This window comes from Pogona vitticeps, chromosome 9 (assembly GCF_051106095.1).
Source record: "Pogona vitticeps strain Pit_001003342236 chromosome 9, PviZW2.1, whole genome shotgun sequence".
In the NCBI taxonomy this organism is placed as follows: domain Eukaryota; kingdom Metazoa; phylum Chordata; class Lepidosauria; order Squamata; family Agamidae; genus Pogona; species Pogona vitticeps.
The window spans coordinates 26701425-26721809 of NC_135791.1; the positions used below are offsets into that span (position 1 = coordinate 26701425).

The 20385-nt window shown below is 52.8% G+C and overlaps 1 protein-coding gene across 1 annotated transcript; it reads right to left on the reverse strand.

Moving 5' to 3' along the window:
* Positions 1-6511: 6511 nt before the first annotated feature.
* COQ8B (coenzyme Q8B) lies at positions 6512-17501 on the reverse strand. Its single transcript, XM_072980006.2, has 14 exons — positions 17133-17501; positions 15050-15286; positions 14814-14880; positions 14151-14228; positions 13517-13636; positions 13095-13180; positions 12750-12890; positions 12461-12542; positions 11637-11730; positions 11295-11436; positions 10701-10808; positions 10504-10569; positions 10039-10125; positions 6512-8386 (listed from the first exon to the last, which is right to left on the reverse strand). The coding sequence occupies exons 1-14, from the start codon at positions 17268-17270 to the stop codon at positions 8057-8059; spliced, it is 1776 nt and encodes a 591-aa protein (XP_072836107.2). The 5' UTR covers positions 17271-17501; the 3' UTR covers positions 6512-8056.
* Positions 17502-20385: the final 2884 nt, after the last annotated feature.

Below are 20385 nucleotides of genomic sequence, written 5' to 3' on the forward strand. Positions count from 1 at the left end.
GAAGAGGCCAAGGCCCCCCCGTCCCCCGTCCCCAAAAGTGTTTCTGGGGTGGGTGGGTGAGCAGAGACATGGCCCAGAGGAGGACTTTCCCCCATCAAGACAAAGGATGGGCCGCTCCAAGCAAAGAACCCGGGGAGGGGGCTCCCCCACCAAAGCCAAGTGGTGGCAGAATCAGGAAGAGGGGTGTGTGGGGTTTTTTGTGTGTGTGCTTCCCCCCCCCGCCCGCATCAGGAGGACCGGAGAACCATCTCTGGCTGCTAAACGCAGAACTGCCAGGCAGCGCACCGAGCTGGTTCCCCTCCAAGGTGGAAGGGCGGGAACAGTTCGTGCGGCCGCTTTGGATGCGATCCCAGCAGCCAGTCCTGGGCTCCCTCGCAGCCATGGGCCCGGCCTTCCACATCCCATGCGCAAAGCATGCCCAGAACCCATGCGCCCTCACTCAGGGGTGGGACAGGAGGGAGACCTGGAACGTGGAAGAATTGGTGGCCTTTTCGTCAATTACGGAGAAATGAGGAAACTGGGAACCAAGAAGGCACATGGAGGTGCTCTCTCTCTCTCTCTCTCTCTCTCTCTTGTGACGAGAGGTCCCAAAGGTCAGGCAGTTCCCACTTCTCCCCGAAAACTCTTGAGTCTCAGCGGGCCAGGAGCCAAGAACGGGTGGCCGTCATCTGTTGTCTGCCCTCAGCAACTGCTGTGGCTTCGGCCCATGTGGCTTAATTAATGATGATGTTTGAGTCAAACAAGGCGCCTCCAGCATTCTGGGGTTGCAATCGCAACCTGGAGAAAAGCTGCCGCCACCCCCTTTAGCCTCCTGGTCGTTCAAAGCCTCGGTTTCGTCAGGCGTGCGTGCAACATGACCAAAAATGCATACAAGGACTTCCTGGCTGATGTTCTGGATAAGTAAAAGAGGGAGGAAAGGAACGCAACACTGACGTTTTCACACCATGGGGAGGGGGGGGGGGAAGTCCTCTCTTTTTGGTAGCTGCGCCTCTTATTTCTGGGGAATTCTACTTCGATTAAAACCAGCTGCTGGCCGGTTGCCAAGGGGTGGGGATGGGGTGGGAGGCAGAGCAGTACCTAGGCAGCTAAAATTGTAAGAGAGAGGAAAGGAAGCTGTAGGCGCGCAGAGACAGGATTAGCACTCCCAGAGATGTGCAGGTAGAAAACGACGTTGGAGGAAGAACCCACACACACACACCTCTCCACCCACCCGGCTCCAGAGTAAAGACTTTCAGGCTGGATGGAGCTATGGAGGAGAAGGCTGCTCTGCCAGCTTCTAGGCCTGTGGGGAGGTCCGGAAAGAACTGGGCATGTTTAGCCTCGAGAAAAAAGACCTAAGGTTAGAGAGGAGAGCACTTTCCAAAGACTTGAATGGCTGTCCTTCAGAGGATGGGCAGGATCTGTTCTCAGTCATCCCACAGTGTAAGGCAGGTAATAATAGGCTCAAGTTAAAGGAAGACAGATTTCAGTTGAATTTCAGGGAAAACCTCCTAACGGTTAGAGCAGTACAACAAGGGGACCCATGGCCTCGAGAGGTGGCGAGCGCTCCAGCGCTGGAGGCAATTCAAGAGAAAACTGGACAACCGCCTGTCAGGTCTCCTTTGCTTGGGATCCTTGCCCTGAACATGGGGTGGTTGGACTCGATGGCCTTAGAGGCCCCTCCCCACTCCATGATTCTGTGATGCTACGAAAGTTGCCTGACACCTCTCTGTTGCTTGCCCCACACTGTCCCCTTGAGATCCTATCCATGCCCAGTCTGATCTAAAGAGCAAGAACTGTAGGAAAGAGGATGATCAGGGCCTGAGCGATGCCCATCATCCACAGATCACATGAGTAACTCCCAGGCAGCATGGATATGGATTTTATGTGTGTGCATGTGTCTGGTCTCTGGGTGTCTGTGAATTTCGTTGTATGTGTATATACTTACAATGACAATAAATTATTATTATTATATGACAGATTTCAGGGTCATGCTCTTCCCCCGTTGGCCTGAGATGCGTTGTAATTCTCTTTAAATTATAAATCATTTCTATTTTTTAAAAATCTGTGCATGCAGGTTAGCATGCCTGCCATCAAATGTTATTGCAATTCTCTTTCAATTGCCTTCTTTTCTTCTCGTGTGTAAATAACCGACCCAACACCCCGAAGGGTTTTCTCCTCCACTCCCCTTTAGCAATTTCTAAACACTTGTTAGCTGCACAGGGCAAAGTGATGCCTTAGTCATGGCTATGCTTTGCAAGCCACCCTCGGGCACAATCATGTTGCTATATATATATGTGTGTGTGTGTGCATCACATTGAAAGAGCTGGCAGCCCACAGAACAGCTGGATGCTTAAATTCTAAATCCTGGGAGAAAATGTTTGCCCAGATGGGATTAGTTTGTGAATGGAGGGTCCACAGAGGATTAACACTCTAAGGAAAAACTCCAGAGGGATCAGGCACAGCTGGGGGGAAATCAGGAAGTGACCAGGCTGAGCCTGGCATCCTCCCTCCCACTTAAAGCCCAAATCTCTGTTGGCAGGGGGAAGGGATGGGCTGGGGGGGGGGAGAGACAGGGAGGCTTCTAAGGCTGGAGGGGTTTTCAGACCAAACAACCTTTCTGCAAAGTTCAGAAAACAGGACTGGGTGATGTCTTTGTTACACCACTGAACTCTCAAGAAAACAGGCTATGGCCCATCTTTGTCTTTAGGGGTTGTATTTTCAGTACACAGCTGGGGGGGGGGGAGATCCAGCGCTGGGGGGGGGAGAGAGAGAGAGCTATTCGGTGGCACTTAGTACCACCCAAGATCGCAATTGGATCTACATGCAGAAAAATGCCACATCCAACCGGCTTAAGAGGCTCCTGCATTGGCCTTCCTTTTACTTCCAAGTTAATATAAGTAGCTGGCTGGCTGGATAGCTCAGTGAGTTATGTCTCAGGCTGTGGAGCCAGAGGTTGGGAGCTGGATTCCCCAACGATGCCTCCTGCGAGGAGAGCCAGCCGGGGTGGCCTTGGGCAAAAGCTGGGCCGTCGCAGGACGCCCCCAGAAAAACGGAGCATGAAACCCTTCCTGAATAATCTCTACCTGGAAAACCCAGAAAGAGTGGCCATAAGTCAAAACCACCTTGATGGTAAATGATTCATTATTGAATAATCTTGGTTCTGTATTGTGGAAGGACCACACGGCCTTTTCTCATTGTTTTTTTTTCTGAACAGTTGGCGGTCCCAAATGACTTCCAAGAGTTACGGTGCTTTTGTCAACAGTTTAAACCAAAGGTGGTCAGTTTCTAGAGGTCTGGAGATGTCATGTCCCTCTCTTGGACTTTAGAGGGTGCAACCACTCCAATTACCCCCTTGCTGTTAATTTCTTTTTTAAAACCATTCTAAAAAGACCCATAACAGCTGTAGGGGGAAATTATTGCTCCTGGTAGCCTTGCAGAGTGTCCGTTCATCTTTTAAATAGTTTAGGAGGCACATGCTTGCACACACACACACAGAGAGAATGGGAATTCCCCCAAAATAGAAAGGTGACTTCCAGCTGCGCCCAGCTTCATTTTTAAAAAAATGGTTTTTCTGATGGTGCATTGGACGTGGAAGGTCTAGTGATAAGCAAAAAAGGAACGTCTGCAGCCACCAAAGTTGCCCCCCCTCCCAGTTTCTGAAATGTTGTTCTCCTGGCCACCCTTCAATGAGGACTTGAAGATGCTGCTGGCCAAGCTGGAGGGGGGGGGAGTTGTGGAGGGAGGAGAGGAAGCCATGCCAGAAAGGGAGGCAAAGAAGGCATCTTGGGGGGGGGGGAGGTGGGGGGGAGCATTGGCTTGGAGGAGGGGAGGCCCAGGGCTGTAGTGGGCTTTTAAAGGGGCTTAGGCATCTTAACACCTCCTGCTTTCTTTAAAGCCTCTGAAAAGCTTTGGGGCACCGTTTGGAGCAAAGTGCTTGGATTACAGCCACGTAAAGTGAGCGGGGAAAGCCCACTTAACTCGCTTAGCTCCAGATCATCACCTCTGGAGGGGCGGACAGATGGCGGAGGGGGGGCTGGCCTGGGCCTTAAGGTACCTGTCCGGGCTTCTCCCAAGGAAACAGCCTCACGTCGCCAAAGCACCCGGATCCTGGGCTTCCTCCCTCTGATCTGCCCTCTCTCCTGAAACCTGGCCGCTTGCAAGAGCCCCGTGCGCCCGCTGCCTTATCGATCACCTTGCATTAAAGACTCCTGTTCTAGATATATTACATTCCCCATTGATCCACGCTCTCCCGGTCTCCACTGCTCCTGCGCCCATGGTATTGTTTAGGGACTGGAGCAGGAGAGGGAGTGTGTGTGTATGTGTGTGTGTGTGTGTGAGAGAGATTTGTCTTGGTTGCCAACTTGCCAAGTCAAAGCCCAGGAACTTCCCCCATGGGCTACGATGAGGGGGAAAGATAGCCAGGCAGGGGTCCGGAGGCTCCATTTAATTTTTCTATACGTAGTTTGTTTTCCTCTTTAAATCCCAGCTTCCTCCTAATGCAGAACCAGAGGCAGCTTACAAAGAGATAACCAGAACAGAACAGAACAGATACATATGCTACCAGATCTAAAGCAGTTAAACAGATTGCAACATAAAAACAGCACGGACTCTGAGAGCTCTCCTGGGCACAAAGATGATAGACGAAAGCTTTAAACAAAAGAAATGACAGGATTAGGAAAGTCATCTTGAAGGATTTTCTTCTAACGGTGTGTGTGTGGGGGGCAGCTAATCCCTCAAAATCTCCTTCCTGCACAGCTCATTCCAGCTGCCAAGAGGTAAAGGTTTTTTGCCTACAGGAGAGGAACAGCCGGATGGGGGCCAACCTAGCTTACAGTGGAAGGGAGTTCCACAGACTCAGAGCAGCCACTCTTTCTCTCCTATCCGCACCAGAGATGCCTCTGAGGACGGGGAGAAGGGCCTTTCCTGTAGATTTTAAAACAGGCAGGGGGCTTACATGGGGAGATGGGATCTTTTGTCCTCTGTGAGGGTCTCTGAAGGACAGCAAGATCTGTCCACTTGGGTCGAGCAGAACATCGGATGCCCAGCCAGGTTTACCCGGCGCCAAAGTGGGCCATATCGCTGGACGTGGCACTCCTAAGGCATGCCATCCTTTTGCACAGACGTCAAGCAGATAGGGCAAAGAAACCCAAAGCAGAAGGCTGCAAGATTTACAACTTAGCAGGAAAAAGGAGAAGCCAGCCTCGGCTGAAATCGGACTGGGAGAGAAGAGTGTTTGGACTCCTCATGGCAGCTTCTCATTTTGAAGACTCGCGTGGCAGCAAAACCCTGGACTACTCGAAAGATATGCTCCTTGAAAATCTCCACCGGGATTTCAAATGCTTAAGTGCCGAATGCGTTTATTGCCATCTAAGCCTCGTGACCACAAAGAATTCTCTTCTCCCTCTTATAAAACACAGTCTCTTTGATGCTTGGCTGCAAAAGGATGACTGTGAAAAAATGGGCTAGCGGATCTGTCCGTCCCGTCTTCACAAAGTAGATGCAGATTATTTCAAGCCGGAAAAGACACGTCACACCGGCACATTTTACAGTGATGTGTTATTGCTTCTTTTAAATGTATCTTGAGATTTATAGCCACCAAATTTACAACTGTTCAGGTAGGTGGCAAGTTCAAACAGGAACAACCCATAAGATCAAACAAATGAACAGCAGAGATCAGTATCTTCTGCCAGGTCTCACCTGGAGTTAGCACTGGGTTTTTTAAAAAAAGAACTTAAAAACCTCCAACTAACCCACACATCTCTCCTGCTGTATGGGAGAAAGCATCGACCTCCTGCTGGAACCCCCCCCCCCATTGCTTACTAACTGCTGCACCCCGCTCCCGTTTTAGATAAATGTACGGGTGCTTTCGTAAGTCAATCTTTAGACTGACAGATGTCTGCCATTGGCGCCAGCTGAAGCCAAGTGTACATTTTTTCTGTTTTATTCGTGACCTTATGCAATGCACTCTCACCCTCACCTAGACCGGAGCGGGACTCTGAATACAACGAGAGCCCTTCTCACGACCAGGAGGACCCACCTCGGGCCGTCCTGGGAAGCGGCATCAGTACAGCGGCCTTCTCAGGCTGGCAGTGCGGATCCTGCAGGAAAGCCACGGGGAGGCCTCTGTCCTCCAAACTCTGGCTGAGTCATTACTGAGAGCATTCACACTCTTGCGCTTGCTTAGAAAATTTATGCTGCTAAATTCTGCACAAATTGATTCCACCCACTTTGGGTCCTGCTTAGAGTTCTCAGTGGGCCAGAATTACCTTTTAAAAAAAGTAAAGATACTTGATTTTTTTCCCTCTTTAGTATTTCTAACTCTGTTTGGTCTTTGTTGTGCCTATTGGACTGAGTCAATCTTAGTACATATTTATTTCTCTGAGATTATTTATCTTTTGTATGGTTATTTAACCTTGAGATGCAGCTGTCGCCCGTATCACCTGGAAATGCCACGCTCAAAAATTGTTAATGATGGTGCCTGTGTCTACGTGTGCTTGCACGGCGAGCTTCAAAACATCCTGCGCCCTCGTCCGCTGAGTTATTTATTTGGTCTTCAAGTTCCGACAGAAGCGCTAATGATCCCCCTCAGAACTGAAACAGGCAATAGAATATAATAACTGATCCCCTTTCCTCCCCCTTCACCCCCCAACTCGAAATATTAAAAGCTGCAAGCACACACTGAGTAGGAACACAAAAGGCTTTCTACCACAGTTGGAGATGTAGAGGTTCTTTAACAAGAATAATTCAAACACTCCTTTGTTACCGGCATCCTATGGAGACAGGGGGTCCCTAGGTTTATAAAATATGACAAACGGCACCCAAACCTTCTCCTGTTTACTTTCCCTTCCCCTGCCCCTTGGTTCTAAAACAAGCCGCCCCTTCCTCAGCACCTCCCCATATGGATGGTGATGATTTTATACACACACACACACACACACACACACACACACACACACACAAAACATAAGATCAATCACTGTAATGGAGAGAGAGAGAGAGAGTGCTGTCAGCCTTCAAATTAATTGCTGTTGTTAGAAGTGACTCTCTGCCCTAAATCTCTCTCCTCCTAGCCCCCACCCTCCTGCCCTCATAACAAGACACGCTGGATCTGGCTGTCCCTTCCAACTCTCAGTATGTCTAAAGTTTAAAAAACAATGGCTCCCAGGAGCAATGCAGGCACTATATAAAAAGCGGGTACCTGGATCCTGCTCTTCTCTCTGCTCTAAAGGCTACAGATGGAAGAAAAGTGAGAGATTTTTAACAGGAGGAGTAACCCCCCTCTCCCCCTCTGCACACAACTGGTAAGAACGGGGCCACTTGGTCCCTTTCAAGGCAACCAGCAGCCTCCCGATCAGCCGAGCTGCTGAGTTTGTTCAAGATTTTTCCTTGAGGACTAGAATCTTTGGTTTCCCAAAGGAATGGCTAGTGAGCTGCAAAATCCGTGCCCCTCTCTTTTTCATTGCCCCCCCACAACACCCCCTGCCCTCCATGGCTTATGTTAGCAGCCAGCATGTTTCCTGGGGCAACGTCTCCCCAGCAGTTGTCCTCCACAGAGAGAAAAGTGAGCGCTGGCTTTCACAAGAAAGCACGGCTAATGGGATTGCGGGAGGTGGAGGGTTAGGGCACCTGCCCGTCGCAGATCCAGGAGGATGGGCAAAGGCTAGCCCTGAGCTGGAAGCAGGCGGACGTCTTCTATGGAGTGAGTGAGTGAGAGAGAGCAGGAGGGAGAGAGCAAGAGAGGTATGGAGCCCAGTAACAGGCAAAAGCAGGCAGGAGGAAGAGGAGAGAGGCAACCCCTTCTGGCTTGGCTGGTTTCCTCACTAAAGGGAGCCGCCGCTCCCCAAACAGCTCCAAACACTGAAGGCAGGAAACAGCACCCCTCACCCCCCCACACACAAGGGGTTCAGTCCTTGTGGATAACTTGGGTGGGTCAAGTCAACAGCTGGGACTAAGATGCCGATCCACAATGGCACAGCACCTCAGAGGACCCCAGTCTGGAACCCCGGCCAGTCGAGCAGCTTCTCGCGGACGCCTCTCACGCTCAGAGCCTTCCGCTCCCTTCAAGGGCAGCCTCTCACAAACACGGCGACGCTCCCTGAAGCTTGGCTCCGTCCGCCAGCGTGGCGGCCCGCCGCTCCGCCTGGTACCGGGCGTAGGCCTCTTCGAACAGCTCCTGGCAGGGGATGGAAGCCCCCAGGCGGGAGCAGATGAGGAAGGAGCCGGCCATCTTCCGGTGCAAGGAGTAGCTCTCCTCCGGCGGGGGGCTCAGCCGGTGCTTCAGCATCACGGGGATGAGGTCCTGGATGCGCTGAGTCGTGCTCTGGGTGCTGAAGTCGAAGCATCCGGGCGTGGAGAACGGTTCCCCCAGGATCATCACGGCATCCACATGGGCTTCCTCAAAGACCTGGCGGAAACAGGGGAAGTCAAAACTGGAGCTGTCCCCAGCGGAAGCACAAAAAACACACTCACGGTGCCGCTGTTTGGTACCTGCTCCCCACGGCCTGTTTTTGTGACCTCTGAATCCGAAAGAATCTCTTGTCAGAATCTCTGGCAAAACACAGCGGAAACCCCCAAAACTGTTTCTCATGTGGGGGAGGGGGGGAGGCAGCGTTTCAAGGCAGGGCACCGATTCCATCTGCCCACAATAAGAAAGTGCTTCCTTGCCTCCCGCTGTTCCCCTGCAGGAGCTGGGGGACAGCGGGAGGCTTATACACACACCGGCCCCCATTAGTGTAAGCACTGCTCTGGGAGGCTTACAAGGTTAAAAATTGCCTGGTTCAAAACCTCACCGTAAACAAACAAACAAACAAACAAAAAACTACATTCGTCAGTAATATGGTGGATAATACATGGACAATAATTAAATCAGCAATGCAAACAGCCTGATAAAGAGCTATAAAATATAAGACCCAGATCTGTGCCTGAAAATCATATGCTGTTTTAAAAATATTATTTACCCCCAGCCCTGATGCTCCTCTCTACACAATACTGCTGCTGCTCAACCTCTCTCTCTCGCTCTCTCTCTCTTCGCCTTGAATAAAAACGAAATGTTCTGCCACCCTGCTAGCCTTCTGAGCCAGGAGCTGCTTGGCTGAGTCATTTCTTCCATGATGCCACGCACGAGAATGGCAGCTCCTGCCACTTCTGAGATTTGGGCCAAAGGGGCTGCCCGGGGCCGCCCTCTAGCTGCCCAGCCCTAAGGGCAAGGGGAACAGCAATGGGGCAAACAGCTGCGATGGCAAAACGGCCACCCCACACACCACCTCAGGGCAGCAGCAGGGTGGTGGAGGGGAGAGGAGAGGAGAGGATGGTTAGAGAAGTCAGATGTAGGCCAGCGGGATGGGAGGCCCTTGGAAGCCTGCCCCACCGCTCCATAATGTGATGGCAGAAATCGCGACAAGCACTGGTTTTGCTCTCACTGGCTGCCAGCAAGCCTCACTGTTGCCGTCTAGACCATGGAGTCGCTGCTACTGGTCTATTGCACAGGTTTCATAAAGAGAAAGCAGAGATTAAGGAAAGAATATTGTGATAGGAGGAACCAGCACGAGTGTTATTTACAAACCACTCTCTCGTCATCACAACCGTACTTGAATCTGGTCCCAGCAACGATTCCACCAGGGGGCGCTGTGCTGTACGCCTGGGCCTCTTACGGGCCAGTCAGGCAGCTGTTGAGGGTTGACCTTTCTAGCCAGAAAGCGTCCCTGCTCTTTGCCCTGTCCTTGCAGGGACCAGGAAGACAGCACGGAAAGGGATACATGTGTGCATGCGCACGCATACATAGCAGCGCATGCAAATGCCAGTAAAAGAAGCCTTGGCTGAAAAACAGCATCTCCCCCAGGACCTGCCTTTGGCAACCCCCAAGGTGGGGAGAAATTGTCACCGAGGGTGCGCTCAGTAGCTGTACAATGACCGTCAAAACAAAGAGGGCTCAGAGGGGCCTCCCAAAGACAAAGGAGAGAAGACGCAAGAAAGCAAGCGCTGTGCACCCTCGGTTCCACTGTAGAGTGGTATATACGGAAGGGTGGGCTTTATGGGGCCAGACGCAAATGGACTCACCTTGGCCTCCAAGCCCGTCAAGAATTTGAGGTCTTTCGACTTCTGAAGCACTTTGGCCCTGTCCCCTTCGGCAGCAGCTCTCACCACCTGGGAAGGCCAGGAAAAAAAGAGAAAAAAAGAAAAAGGATTTGGTGTTGTAGAGAAGGTCCTCCAGAGGGTTGGGAGCTGAGCTGCCCAGAAGCCCAAACTCTAGACCACAAGGGATGGAGGTCCCCAATGCAGCAGCCCGCACGTGTCTGAAAGGGAAGAAAAGGCTGGGCTTCGCCGAAACCACGCCAGCCACCCTTGCTGCCCCTCCTCTCCCCACCCCATAGGATATGGGGGGGCCTGCCAATCTGGACGGGACAGCACTGGGGAAGATTAATTTTGGACTACAAATCCCAGAATCCCCCAGTCAGGGACTTATCTATAAACTTCCAAACCAGACACTTCAGTGCCTCCCTCGGGCAGAAACCGGGCACTTGCCTCAATGTAATGGTCAGTGAACTCCTTGGTGAAGGGCCGACTGGCCCCAAAATCCAGCAGGGCTACCTGGAAAGAGAGAGGTGTATCAGATATGCTAGGGGCCCAAGTGGGGCCACAGTGCAGGGGAGGATCCGGCCCCCTTCGAAGCGCCTCCCTCCCCCAGGGCTCCAACCAGCAGCCTTCCTCCCCCAGCACACCTTGTGTCTCTCGGCGTCGTAGAAAAAGTTTGACCAGTTGGGATCCGTCTGCATGAAGCGGAGTTCGAAGAGCTCCCGGAGACAAAGGCGAAGGATGTTCAAGCAAATCTGGAAGGGGTGAAACGGAAGGCCTCGGGTGAGTCCCCCTCGCTCAGCGAGTAGCAGGCCTTCCAGCTACGCCGGGGCGGCTGATAAGAGCTGGGAGGGGCCTCTTTTCCCTGGGGGTGGGGGATGAAGTGTGCCTGACGGGCTGCGTGTGTCAGACAGGTACCCCCAGAGCACCTTCCCCAAGCCTCTCCCGATCCCCAGCTCTCAAAAAACAAAACCCATCATCCATTATTTCTGCCTCCCAAATGGAAACTCTGGGGGTGCCATTTCACCAGGTCACAAGCGCTGAAAGGAGAAGGAACAAAAGGGGGTCCCACTGGCGTGATCTGCTCACAGCGCCCTTGAGAAAGTCACGCTCCGTCCACGTGACCTGCCTGGCAGGGGTGCTGTGAGGAAAAAGCAGGGAGCCACACAGACACGTCCACGGCCTCAGGCTCTCCTGGAAAAATTGGGAGAGCAAAAGAGAAACTACAAAAAAAACCCCACCTCGTTGCGGATTTCCTGGTCCAGCGCCTGGCACTGGTCCAGCGGGACGCCGCCGACCAGCTCCATCGAGAGGACCCGCTTGGCAGAGAGCCCGTCGATCACCGCCGGCACCTCGAAGAACGGGTCGCCTTCCAGGAGCTGCCTGGAGAAAGGGGAGAGCCGTCCCGGAAGGCTCCGCTGGGAGGTGGAAGCCGAGGATCCTCTCCAGAGAGGAGGGCAGAACCGGCGCCTGAGCGGAAGCTGCATGGTGCCCCCCCCCGCCCACCCGGATGCATGCCAAGGAGATGGTCTTAGGGTGGAGGCCCCCGCCTGAGGCCCAGCCAGGGATTGACTCCCGCATACCTGAAACTCCTGGCGCAACCCGCTTCCCGGAGGTAGTCACACTCCCACTCCAGCTCCTTCTGCAGCACATGCAGGGAGTGGTCTGCAAAAAGGCCTGGAAGAAGGGAAGGAAGAAGGAGCAACACAAAACACGCACGCAGAGGGAGCCACGCAGATGCACGGAGGATCCGGCACCCCTGTCCAGAGCTACAGGGTGAGAAGCACACTAGACACCAACTTACGCTTGAGCAAGGGGGGCCTGAATCCCTCCTTAGCTGAACTCAATAAATGGGGAACCACTCAGGCTACGGTCTTTGCTCCAGCAGGTGGACTGAACGGGTCCCATTCTTAAGCCCCCAAGCCCACCTAGAAAGCCTTTAATACCTGGGCCCACCTGCAGTCCACCCCACTAAAAGCAAGCCACCTCCCTGCCCTGTCTCTACCTATCCAGGCATTACAGAAGGTTTTTTTTTTTTAAAGCTTTGCAAGGCTATGCGCACTTCCTGCCTTCTTGGGTCTCTTCTCTACTTTCCCAAATCTTGTTTATCCAGCTTCTCTTGGTATGCAGCCTTTACTGCCAGGCCCCCTTCCATGACTCCAACTTTTAAAATGTCCGCAATCATTCTGTAGCTGCCCAGGCAACCACCACAATGCCGTAACAGCCACCGACTCCATGTCAGGGCCCCGGAAGAAGACCGTGCCAACAGGGGCAGAGGCTTCAAGGGGGATCTCTCCAACCGCCCCCCACCCCATAATCTTTGCACCTCATCCCGATCCTAAGAGCAGCTGGAAGCTGAAGTGGCTGCAAGGTGTCTTGCACCTTCCTTGATTCCCACAGGCGTTACCTTCAGGGAGCATCACGCTCATCTTGAGGATGGAGAGAAGATTGTCCACATCGCTGCGGATGCTCTGAGCAATGCCAGGATACTGCAAGGGAGGAAAGATCTCAAGGTCTTTGGGGGGAAGGCTAGTGGGCTTGTTGGTCCGAAGGGTTACGAGCGCCACCTGCCCTGGAGCCTGTGCATCCCCCACCAACTCTTCTCATGGACCAGAGCGCCCCTCCAAGCCCCATTTTGCTCTCCCCAGCGCCACCGGGCAGCCCCCCCCCCACACACACACACTGGGCCTTGATACCTGGATCTTCATTGCCACTCCCGTGCCGTCCTTCAGCCTCGCAAAATGCACCTGGCCAATGGATGCCGCGGCAAAGGGCCTCTCCTCAAAGCACGCCACTTTCTCCCGCCAGTCAGGGCCCAGATCTTCCACCAGGACCCTCTGGAAGGTCAAAAGCAGAGAACCCCAACTTGGAATGTGTGGGGCCTCAAACAGGCCCCGAGTCCAGCTTCCACGCTCACAGCTCTGAGGCACCTCGGAGATGCCCCCAGAGTCCATTTGTGCAATACTGGCCTCAGCCATGGCACGTGACGGCTTTCGGCAGCTCCCTCTCCCCCAAGACAAACACCCCCCCTGCCAACGCACCATCATCTGAGAGGGAGGCATGAAATCTGCGCTCTGGCGGACACGCGCAAAGATCTGTTGCAGCTGAGGGCTGATGAAGCTGTTGTCTGCGGAGAGAGGGGTTACCTGGAGATGGGATGCAGGCAGCAACCTAAACACACCCCCTTGCAATGTTTCTTTTTACAGCTAGCAGTGCAAAAAACAGTCCTGATGCTTTTACGTACTGCCATGTTGGACAGGGAAGGTAACGGCAGAGAAAGACTAATCTAAGGTCTGACCTGGGATCTAAAACAGTCCTTGAACAGAGGAACCAGACCCTTGCTGGGGAAAACAGTCGGGATCAACAGTCAGCATAAAACCCAACCCATCAGGCAGAATTCCTACCGACCAGTGTGGAGAGGTTGGAGGGAGAAGAGAGGAGGAAGAGACAGCCCCCCTCATACCCTGAATGCTGAGCATCTGCCCAATCTTGAGGGCTGCCCCACGCATCTTGCAAAGGGTGTCCACGATCCGCTCCGCGTTGGCCTCTGAGAGGAAGGGGTTGGATTCCAGGAGGCTACCATCTGCAAAAAAACAAAAAAACAAAACAAAAACAAAAAAAAACCCTCAGGGGAAGAGGTGGAAAAAGAGAGAGATCTGGATGGGTGGGTGGGTGGAGCTATGCAGTGCCCATTGGCTAGGCTTATCCTGTTTTGTTTTTGTTTAGGCTTGTCGGCAGACTCATTCCCCAAAGGAGAATGCGCCAGTACAATCCCCAAAGCCGAACCCTAAATGCCAACATGGATACCCAGCTGCCTCGTCCTGGCACTCTTTGGAGCAGCCTTGCTCTCTCCTTTTAGAAGCCCTTTGCTCCTTCCTGACAAAAGCACAGCAGGAGGGAAGCGGGCAGCAGGGAGACACCCAGGCATTGCTCCTGGAATGCCAGGATGTTCTGCTCGTCCATCGTGGTCCACAGGGCAAGGAGGAGTCCCAATCCACCTCCCAAAATCTTTGCACACACACACCCTCCCTGTCTTGCCCAAGACTTCCGTAGCTGCCAAGGGCACCCGTGTGCGAAGGAAAGCGTCCTGTTCTTACTCTTTGGCTTCTGCTCCCCATTAAGCGAGTTCTTCGCCACCTCCACCAGGGCTCCAAGCCCTAGGCCCACAGCGAGACCTGGGGGGGGGGGGAAAGGATCACGTGAAGGGGGGTTCTCTGGGTGCTGCCAAATCCCCGGCTCAGGAAATCCAAGCAGGAGCAACGAGATCAAGCTACTCCATAGATTCTACCCAAACCTGCCAAGCAGACTCTGAGTCTTAATAGGACATGGCACTGGAAAACACTGAATTTTCACAGTCGGAAGGTTCACACTCAGCTACGAATTCTCAGACCACTCTGATCTCAACCTGCTTCACAAAACGGTTTCATTTCCAAACAAAGAAGGCCCTCCACTAAATATTAGATTTTTATGAGAGTAAAAACAGTCTTGCAGAAGCTGCAACCAGCCTCCAAGGTTCCTCTCTCTTGGCAGTCATCGGTATCCCTATGAACATTCCGTGACATCACACCAGCCAAGCCAATGGCTGTGAAGCTTGTCAGCAAAGAGCAACACCCAGTTTTCAGCAACAGGCCATCTCGGCATCTCTCTGCAGCCCAATGCTGCCATGAACAGTGGGCTTGTGGGCAGTGCAACAGTAAACAGCCCCCCCTCTCTCGGATGCCGTCCCTCAGTTGTGCACGTCCCTGCCTGGTGGACCTTACCTCCAAAATTTGCGAACCGTCCAACCCGTGTAACCGGCACTTTCCGCTCCCGGGCCCTCTCGCTAAGCTGCGGAAGACAGAGAAATCAAAGCAGCAACATTCCTGCTTGAATGTAACGGACCCATTCCTAAACATTTGGCAGCTGAAACCTAACTCAACGAATCATGGCCAGCTCTTCCCCCAATGTCTTGGCCAGCCAAGGCACCAACTTCTCTGCCTCAAGAGAGAGCACATACCTTCTGTCTCACTTTCACTAAGTTCTCCTGGCCTTTTTTTGGTCGAGATCCCCTCGCTTTCTCAATGTCTTCTGCTGTGAGGCCTCCGACTGATGCCGTCTGATGAAACAGGTGGGACTGCTCCAAACTGGGGCCCCTCCAAAGGCCAGCTCTTCCCCTGGTGATGGGAAACGACGAGGCTCTTGAAGGACCGTGTGGCAATCCCGAAGGGCTTGGAGCATGGTCAAGATTTCCTCCCTGTAAGGAAGAGCTTCTCAGGTGAGGCATGCCGTCTCTCTCAGGAAAGATGCTGGCTGCTCCTCAGCTTCCTGCTGGAAGGGGAGGCAACCAAACATAGCTCTTCCTCAGCACCTCAAGTATCCTGTGCCTCAGACCTCAACCATCCCCATTTTTAACATTGACTTTAGGAACTAAGAAGAAGAAGAAGAAGAAGAAGAAGAAGAGAGAGAGAACAGCCAGTACTACATGAAAAATACATCTCTTTAGAGTATCAAAAGAAGACTGGACAAACTTCTCCAGGGACTTTTGCAAAAGAGTCACTGCCACCCAGGCAAAAGAATGCATCCCTGTTTGACTTCTTGTCTTCGAAAAGGATTGCACAAGAAGGGGGAACCAACCCTGCCTGTTTCTCTAGTTTTCACAGAATTTTGCCATCAACTAAATTGACCCATGAGAAATATAAGGTATACTGTATGTGGTAGGCTACGAGGCTGGGCCTTAGATGGGTCCGCTTCTGCCAATGGAAGGGTACACATGCTAGCATTATACCAGACTCCATCCTAAACATTACTTCTCAGTGTAGCCTCTGTGAAGAGAATTCAGCTTTGTTCTCTGGGAACTGGAATGCTTCGTCGGCTGTGGACGCCTCATTTTGCTGCCTGTACAGCAAGAACAGAAACAACCTCAGGCTGATCTAGGGTAGTGGCTTTCAGCCTTGGGTCACCCAGATGATGCTGGACTACAACTCCCAGAAACCCTGGCTGGCACAGCTGATGGTAAAGGCTTCTGGGAATTGCAGTCCAAGAACATCTGGGGATCCACGGTTGAGAACCACTGCTCTAGGTGAAGGGATGTAGTGCACAAAGCAGAAGGAAGTCCTTTGCAAATGCAGTTGCCCATCTGATCAACAAACACTGGGATTTCTCTCAAGGCTACAAGTACTGTATTTACTTACTTTCCCAGTTCTTCCAAAAGAGCTGATTTTTTTTTTAATCAATGAGGCCCGGCAGTGACAGGCCATCTTGATGAACTGGGCAAGAGGTGGCCAAGAAAGGAATGTATAAAGGCTGTTGCATCTTGGCAATGAGATACTCTCCACCACAAGCTGACCAGTTCATACAGAGGAGAGTGTTGGGGTGGGTGGATTCTGGGCTCTGGATCGGCTCCAGCAGGGCTTTTCTGCCTGGTCCCCCATCCCCACCACTTAGAACGCCTACTTTTAAAACACTGCTCTTCTTTATGAGTTCCAATATGGTATGTGGTTAACACTTTTTGAATACTGCAGTCATTCGTTATTTGAGCTTTTACCTTTGCTTCTTTTAGCACCGAAGTGGCAGATATATATTTAAATAAATTAATTAATTTCTACAACTCCCTGAATCTCTCCACTTTGTGTCGCTTGGCCCTGCAGGGCTTCTCTGATGGTCCACACCCACCCAGCCCCGGAAGTGATGGAATGTAGATGATGTGTAGGCGGTCTGTAGGCATCCTTCAGTCTCGAGAGACTATGGTAATGTGCTCTGTATGGAGGTCTTGGAACACTGTCTTGTGTGGCTGAGAAGGCCAATTCGAGTGACCATCTCTTCCACACTGAAGACAAATGTAGATGATATGGCCTTTTTTTGGGGGGGGGACTACACAGCCCATGTTCCCCCAAATGGAGCTGCAATGCAACGGCTCAATCAAGAGCAGCATTTCCCTCCCCCCCCCCACTCCAAGGTCTGCCCTGCTCTCTGGCAAAGACCCACAACTCCTACACAAGAATCCCAGTACGTGGGTGCTCCCCCACCCCAAAAAAGAAGCCCCCCCGCCCCCCGCCCCCCGCCCCCCCTGCACATTCCTCCTTGCCCAGACAGGGACTCACCCTCCTGTTTCTGCTGCTGGTGGTGCTGCGGGCGGCACTTCTGGGGTGAGTGGGGGGCCAGGCTCCCCTCGCCCCTCGAGGCAAGGCCCTCCCCAACGAATTGCCCCCCCACAGTCTGACCCCCAGGGCCCAAGGCATCTCAGCCTGCTCGAGGGGGGGTCCAAGTGAGAGGGGGCGCCTGAGCCTCCCCACCGGAAAATAGAGGGGAAGCCCCTGCCCTCCCCTCAATGAAAATGGAGGGTCAAAGGTCAGCAGATCCCAGGAGAGGGTGGGGGGAAAAAGCCGGCTCGCAGTTCCCACTCTGGTCCGCAGAGCCTCCCTCCTTGCCGCCTGCCCGGCACCGACTTCCGGCTCTGCTTTAGCCCCGCCCACGTTCCTCCTCCCCCCCCCCCCAAAAGGAGCAGAACGGCTGTCCAACCAGAGGCGCCGCCGTAAGTCTCAGACTGTGGAGGCGCTTGGCCAATCAGGCGCCGGGAAAGCAACGCGCGGCCCGCCCTCCTTTCATTCATTCATTCATTCATTCGGTCCCTCACTCATTCATCCGTCCTTTCTGCCTTTCTGTCCCCAATTCCTGAAGGCTGCGGTTTGAAGGAGAGGAGCCTGGAAAAATTACTTCCCTCCCTCGCCCCCCCCCCTTTTGGACTGCAGGAGTCAAGAATTTGCCCCAACGAGCGTGGCCAGCTAGGGACCAGGAGGGTTAGGGGCTTCTGGGATTTGTAGTCCCCTTCCCACCCCCCATAAAGTTTCCAATCTCTCTGCTGGGGGCGGTAATCAAAGGTGGGGAAGGAGCTGCCGTTCGCCCGCCTTCTTTCTTTCCTTTTTGATTCTTAGAAGCCTCCCTCAGGGAAACGTGAAGGGGATGCGTCCAGGAAAGCTTAAAATGTTAAAATATAATACGTAGGCACCACATGTTTTTGTCTTGTTGTGCTTTGCTTCTTTGGATTTTATCTGATATATGATGGGTTTCTCCCCCCCCCCCCCCATCTGATTCCCAGGGGATGATTCCACACGCCTTTTACAGCCCAGAATTAAGACCGTTTCCAAAGGGGCAACCAGGTCAAAGTCTCCTGCAACGTGAAAAGGAAGAGTTGCGGGATGCCCTTGGGACATTCGCAAATGGCGAATTTGTGAGCTTTTGTGGACAAAGAGAGCCCACGTCCTCAGCGGGCACTGGGTGCAAGTCTTGGAACATCCTGTACAGGTCCTCCTCCACACCGGTTGCCGACCAGGGAGCGAAAGGCCTTCGTACGCCTCCATGGCTGAGCACTGGGACTGCACAATACAGCTGTTGTGGGTGGCGGTGATTCTGCTTTGATTAAGCCCCGTCTGTATTCCGCAGCATCTCTTCCTGTGATTTACAGCCCACGGCCCTTCTGTTTTCCGCCATGTAGTCGCTGGACCACCTTTCCGGCCAAGCTGATCCAAAACAACGTCTCTCCTTCCTCCAGGAGGAAGACATGACCCATCTTCCTGCAAGGAGAAGCACGGGCAGGCTGCCTTGAGCCATGTGGGAGTCAGAGGCCTCCAGCATGCTGGGAAATTTGTGCTGAGATGACGGGTCCAGAGCAGATGGGAAACCTCAGATGGGAAAGAGCGGCAGAATTGCAGGCTCCCAAACGTGACTCAGAGGGAAGCAGGCTGGGTTTATGCAGAACTCCAGATGTGGTCATGCCAGAGGTTTAGATGAGACTGGGGGAGTTTCCCAACCAATCCTCCTGAGTCCTGCCTATGAACTACAGGGCGCAATGCGAAGGCACAGGCCTGGGTTGCCGATGTTCACCCCGGGGTGAGTCAGGCCCTTGGATCCCAAGACTGGCTTGAATGCTCGCCGGCTTTAAGTGAGGAGTGAATGGCTGCCGTCCTTCGACTTCCAGGAAATGCAGGGAGGGAATGGCGCACAAGGCACAAGTTGCAGGCAACGAGCAGCAGCAGAGTTTAGACAGGTTATTTCCAATGGGCTTTTTTTTTAAAAAAAATGCTTAACTGCATATTTAAGCCCCGCAGGTGGTAGTGACAAGGGTACAGAGGGCAACATGATCAGCCATCTATGTTGTGCGAGGGCTCTGGGTGGAGAAGCAGGACAACAGAGAGGTCAAGGGATTAAGGGAAGAGATGGGACTGAACATCCAGGGAGCTAGGATTTTGCCTACAGCTGGGAAGTCAGGTTGGTGATGGAAGAGAGGATGGAGCTGAGATCCTGAAAGCATCTTAGCTCAGTAGGAGAGCACAGTTTTCTGGCTCAGTGGAAAGTTGGAGTAGTTGATCCTTAGGAACCCTTTCAACTCTATGACCCCACGGATCTGGATTTTGCAGGCAGCTGGAGATCCTGACCAGCTCAAGGCAAATGTTCTTCAAGAAACGGCAGGGAAAGGAAATAGGTTCTCATTGTCTTCTATCTGCAACATCTTTGGAGAGCCGAGAGAGAACAATGGAGGGCTGGCCAGGCTGGACTAATCCTACAGTACAGCGTCCTTCATATGCTTTTTCATCTGCTTTCAGTCCTGGACAGGCCTTGGATACGTGCTTGGGACCCAGACCTCTGGCGTCTGTGCCTGGTAGCACCGGGAAAGGATGGACTCTCCACGGTCTTGTCTTGTTCTCGTTCCACATTCCCTCCAGCTGGGTCTTTTCAAGGACTGCTTTACTGGAGGAGGTGAGAAGGTTCAAAGGGAGGGGCCAGGGAGGAACTGCAGCAGGATGAAGCCAGACCCTGTCTTCCTCCCCAGAATGCTAAACAGAAGGCGAAAGCCTCTTGCTCAGACCCAGGGGTGGCGGGAGAGAGAAAGCATTTCCTGCAAGCAGCTCGCACTTAATGCCCCGTGTGCTTAGGAAAGATTTAGTCAGACCAGGAGGCATGCTGATGGGGGGGAAGGAAGGGGAACGGGGGGGGGCCTTTACATCTGACGTCTTCCCTGTGCTTTGCACGGCCCTCTGGTCTCCTTGATTTGAACCTTATAAAGTCAGAAAGCCCCTCGAGGCTTTGGTTTTTAAAACAGGCCTGGATTTGCCTGAAACGATGCAGAAGGGCTTTTAGAAACTGGGCTGGTCTCTGAGCTGATGAACTACTAAACTACAAAGCACAGAGGTGGCTGAACAGACCCCAAGTGTGTCCTTTTAGGTGGGTGGCGGGAAGCAAGGTCTTTGACTGACAAGGTGCTGCTGATAGGGAGCCCCTAAAGATGGAGAGCTTGAAAAAGCACAAGAGACATCCTGGGCATGGTTATTTATCATCCCACACGCAGCTCAGAAACCA

Bases quoted from the DNA above. Each gene is read 5' to 3' on its own strand.
- COQ8B (XM_072980006.2), bottom strand. From the start codon at position 17,270: ATGCCTTGGGCCCTGGGGGTCAGACTGTGGGGGGGCAATTCGTTGGGG. The intron at 12,543-12,749 runs GTATCAAGGCCC...CCTCCCTTGCAG, and splicing joins GAGTGGCAATGAAGATCCAG to TATCCTGGCATTGCTCAGAG. The intron at 8,387-10,038 runs GTGAGTCCATTT...TGTTTCCGCCAG, and splicing joins TGACGGGCTTGGAGGCCAAG to GTCTTTGAGGAAGCCCATGT.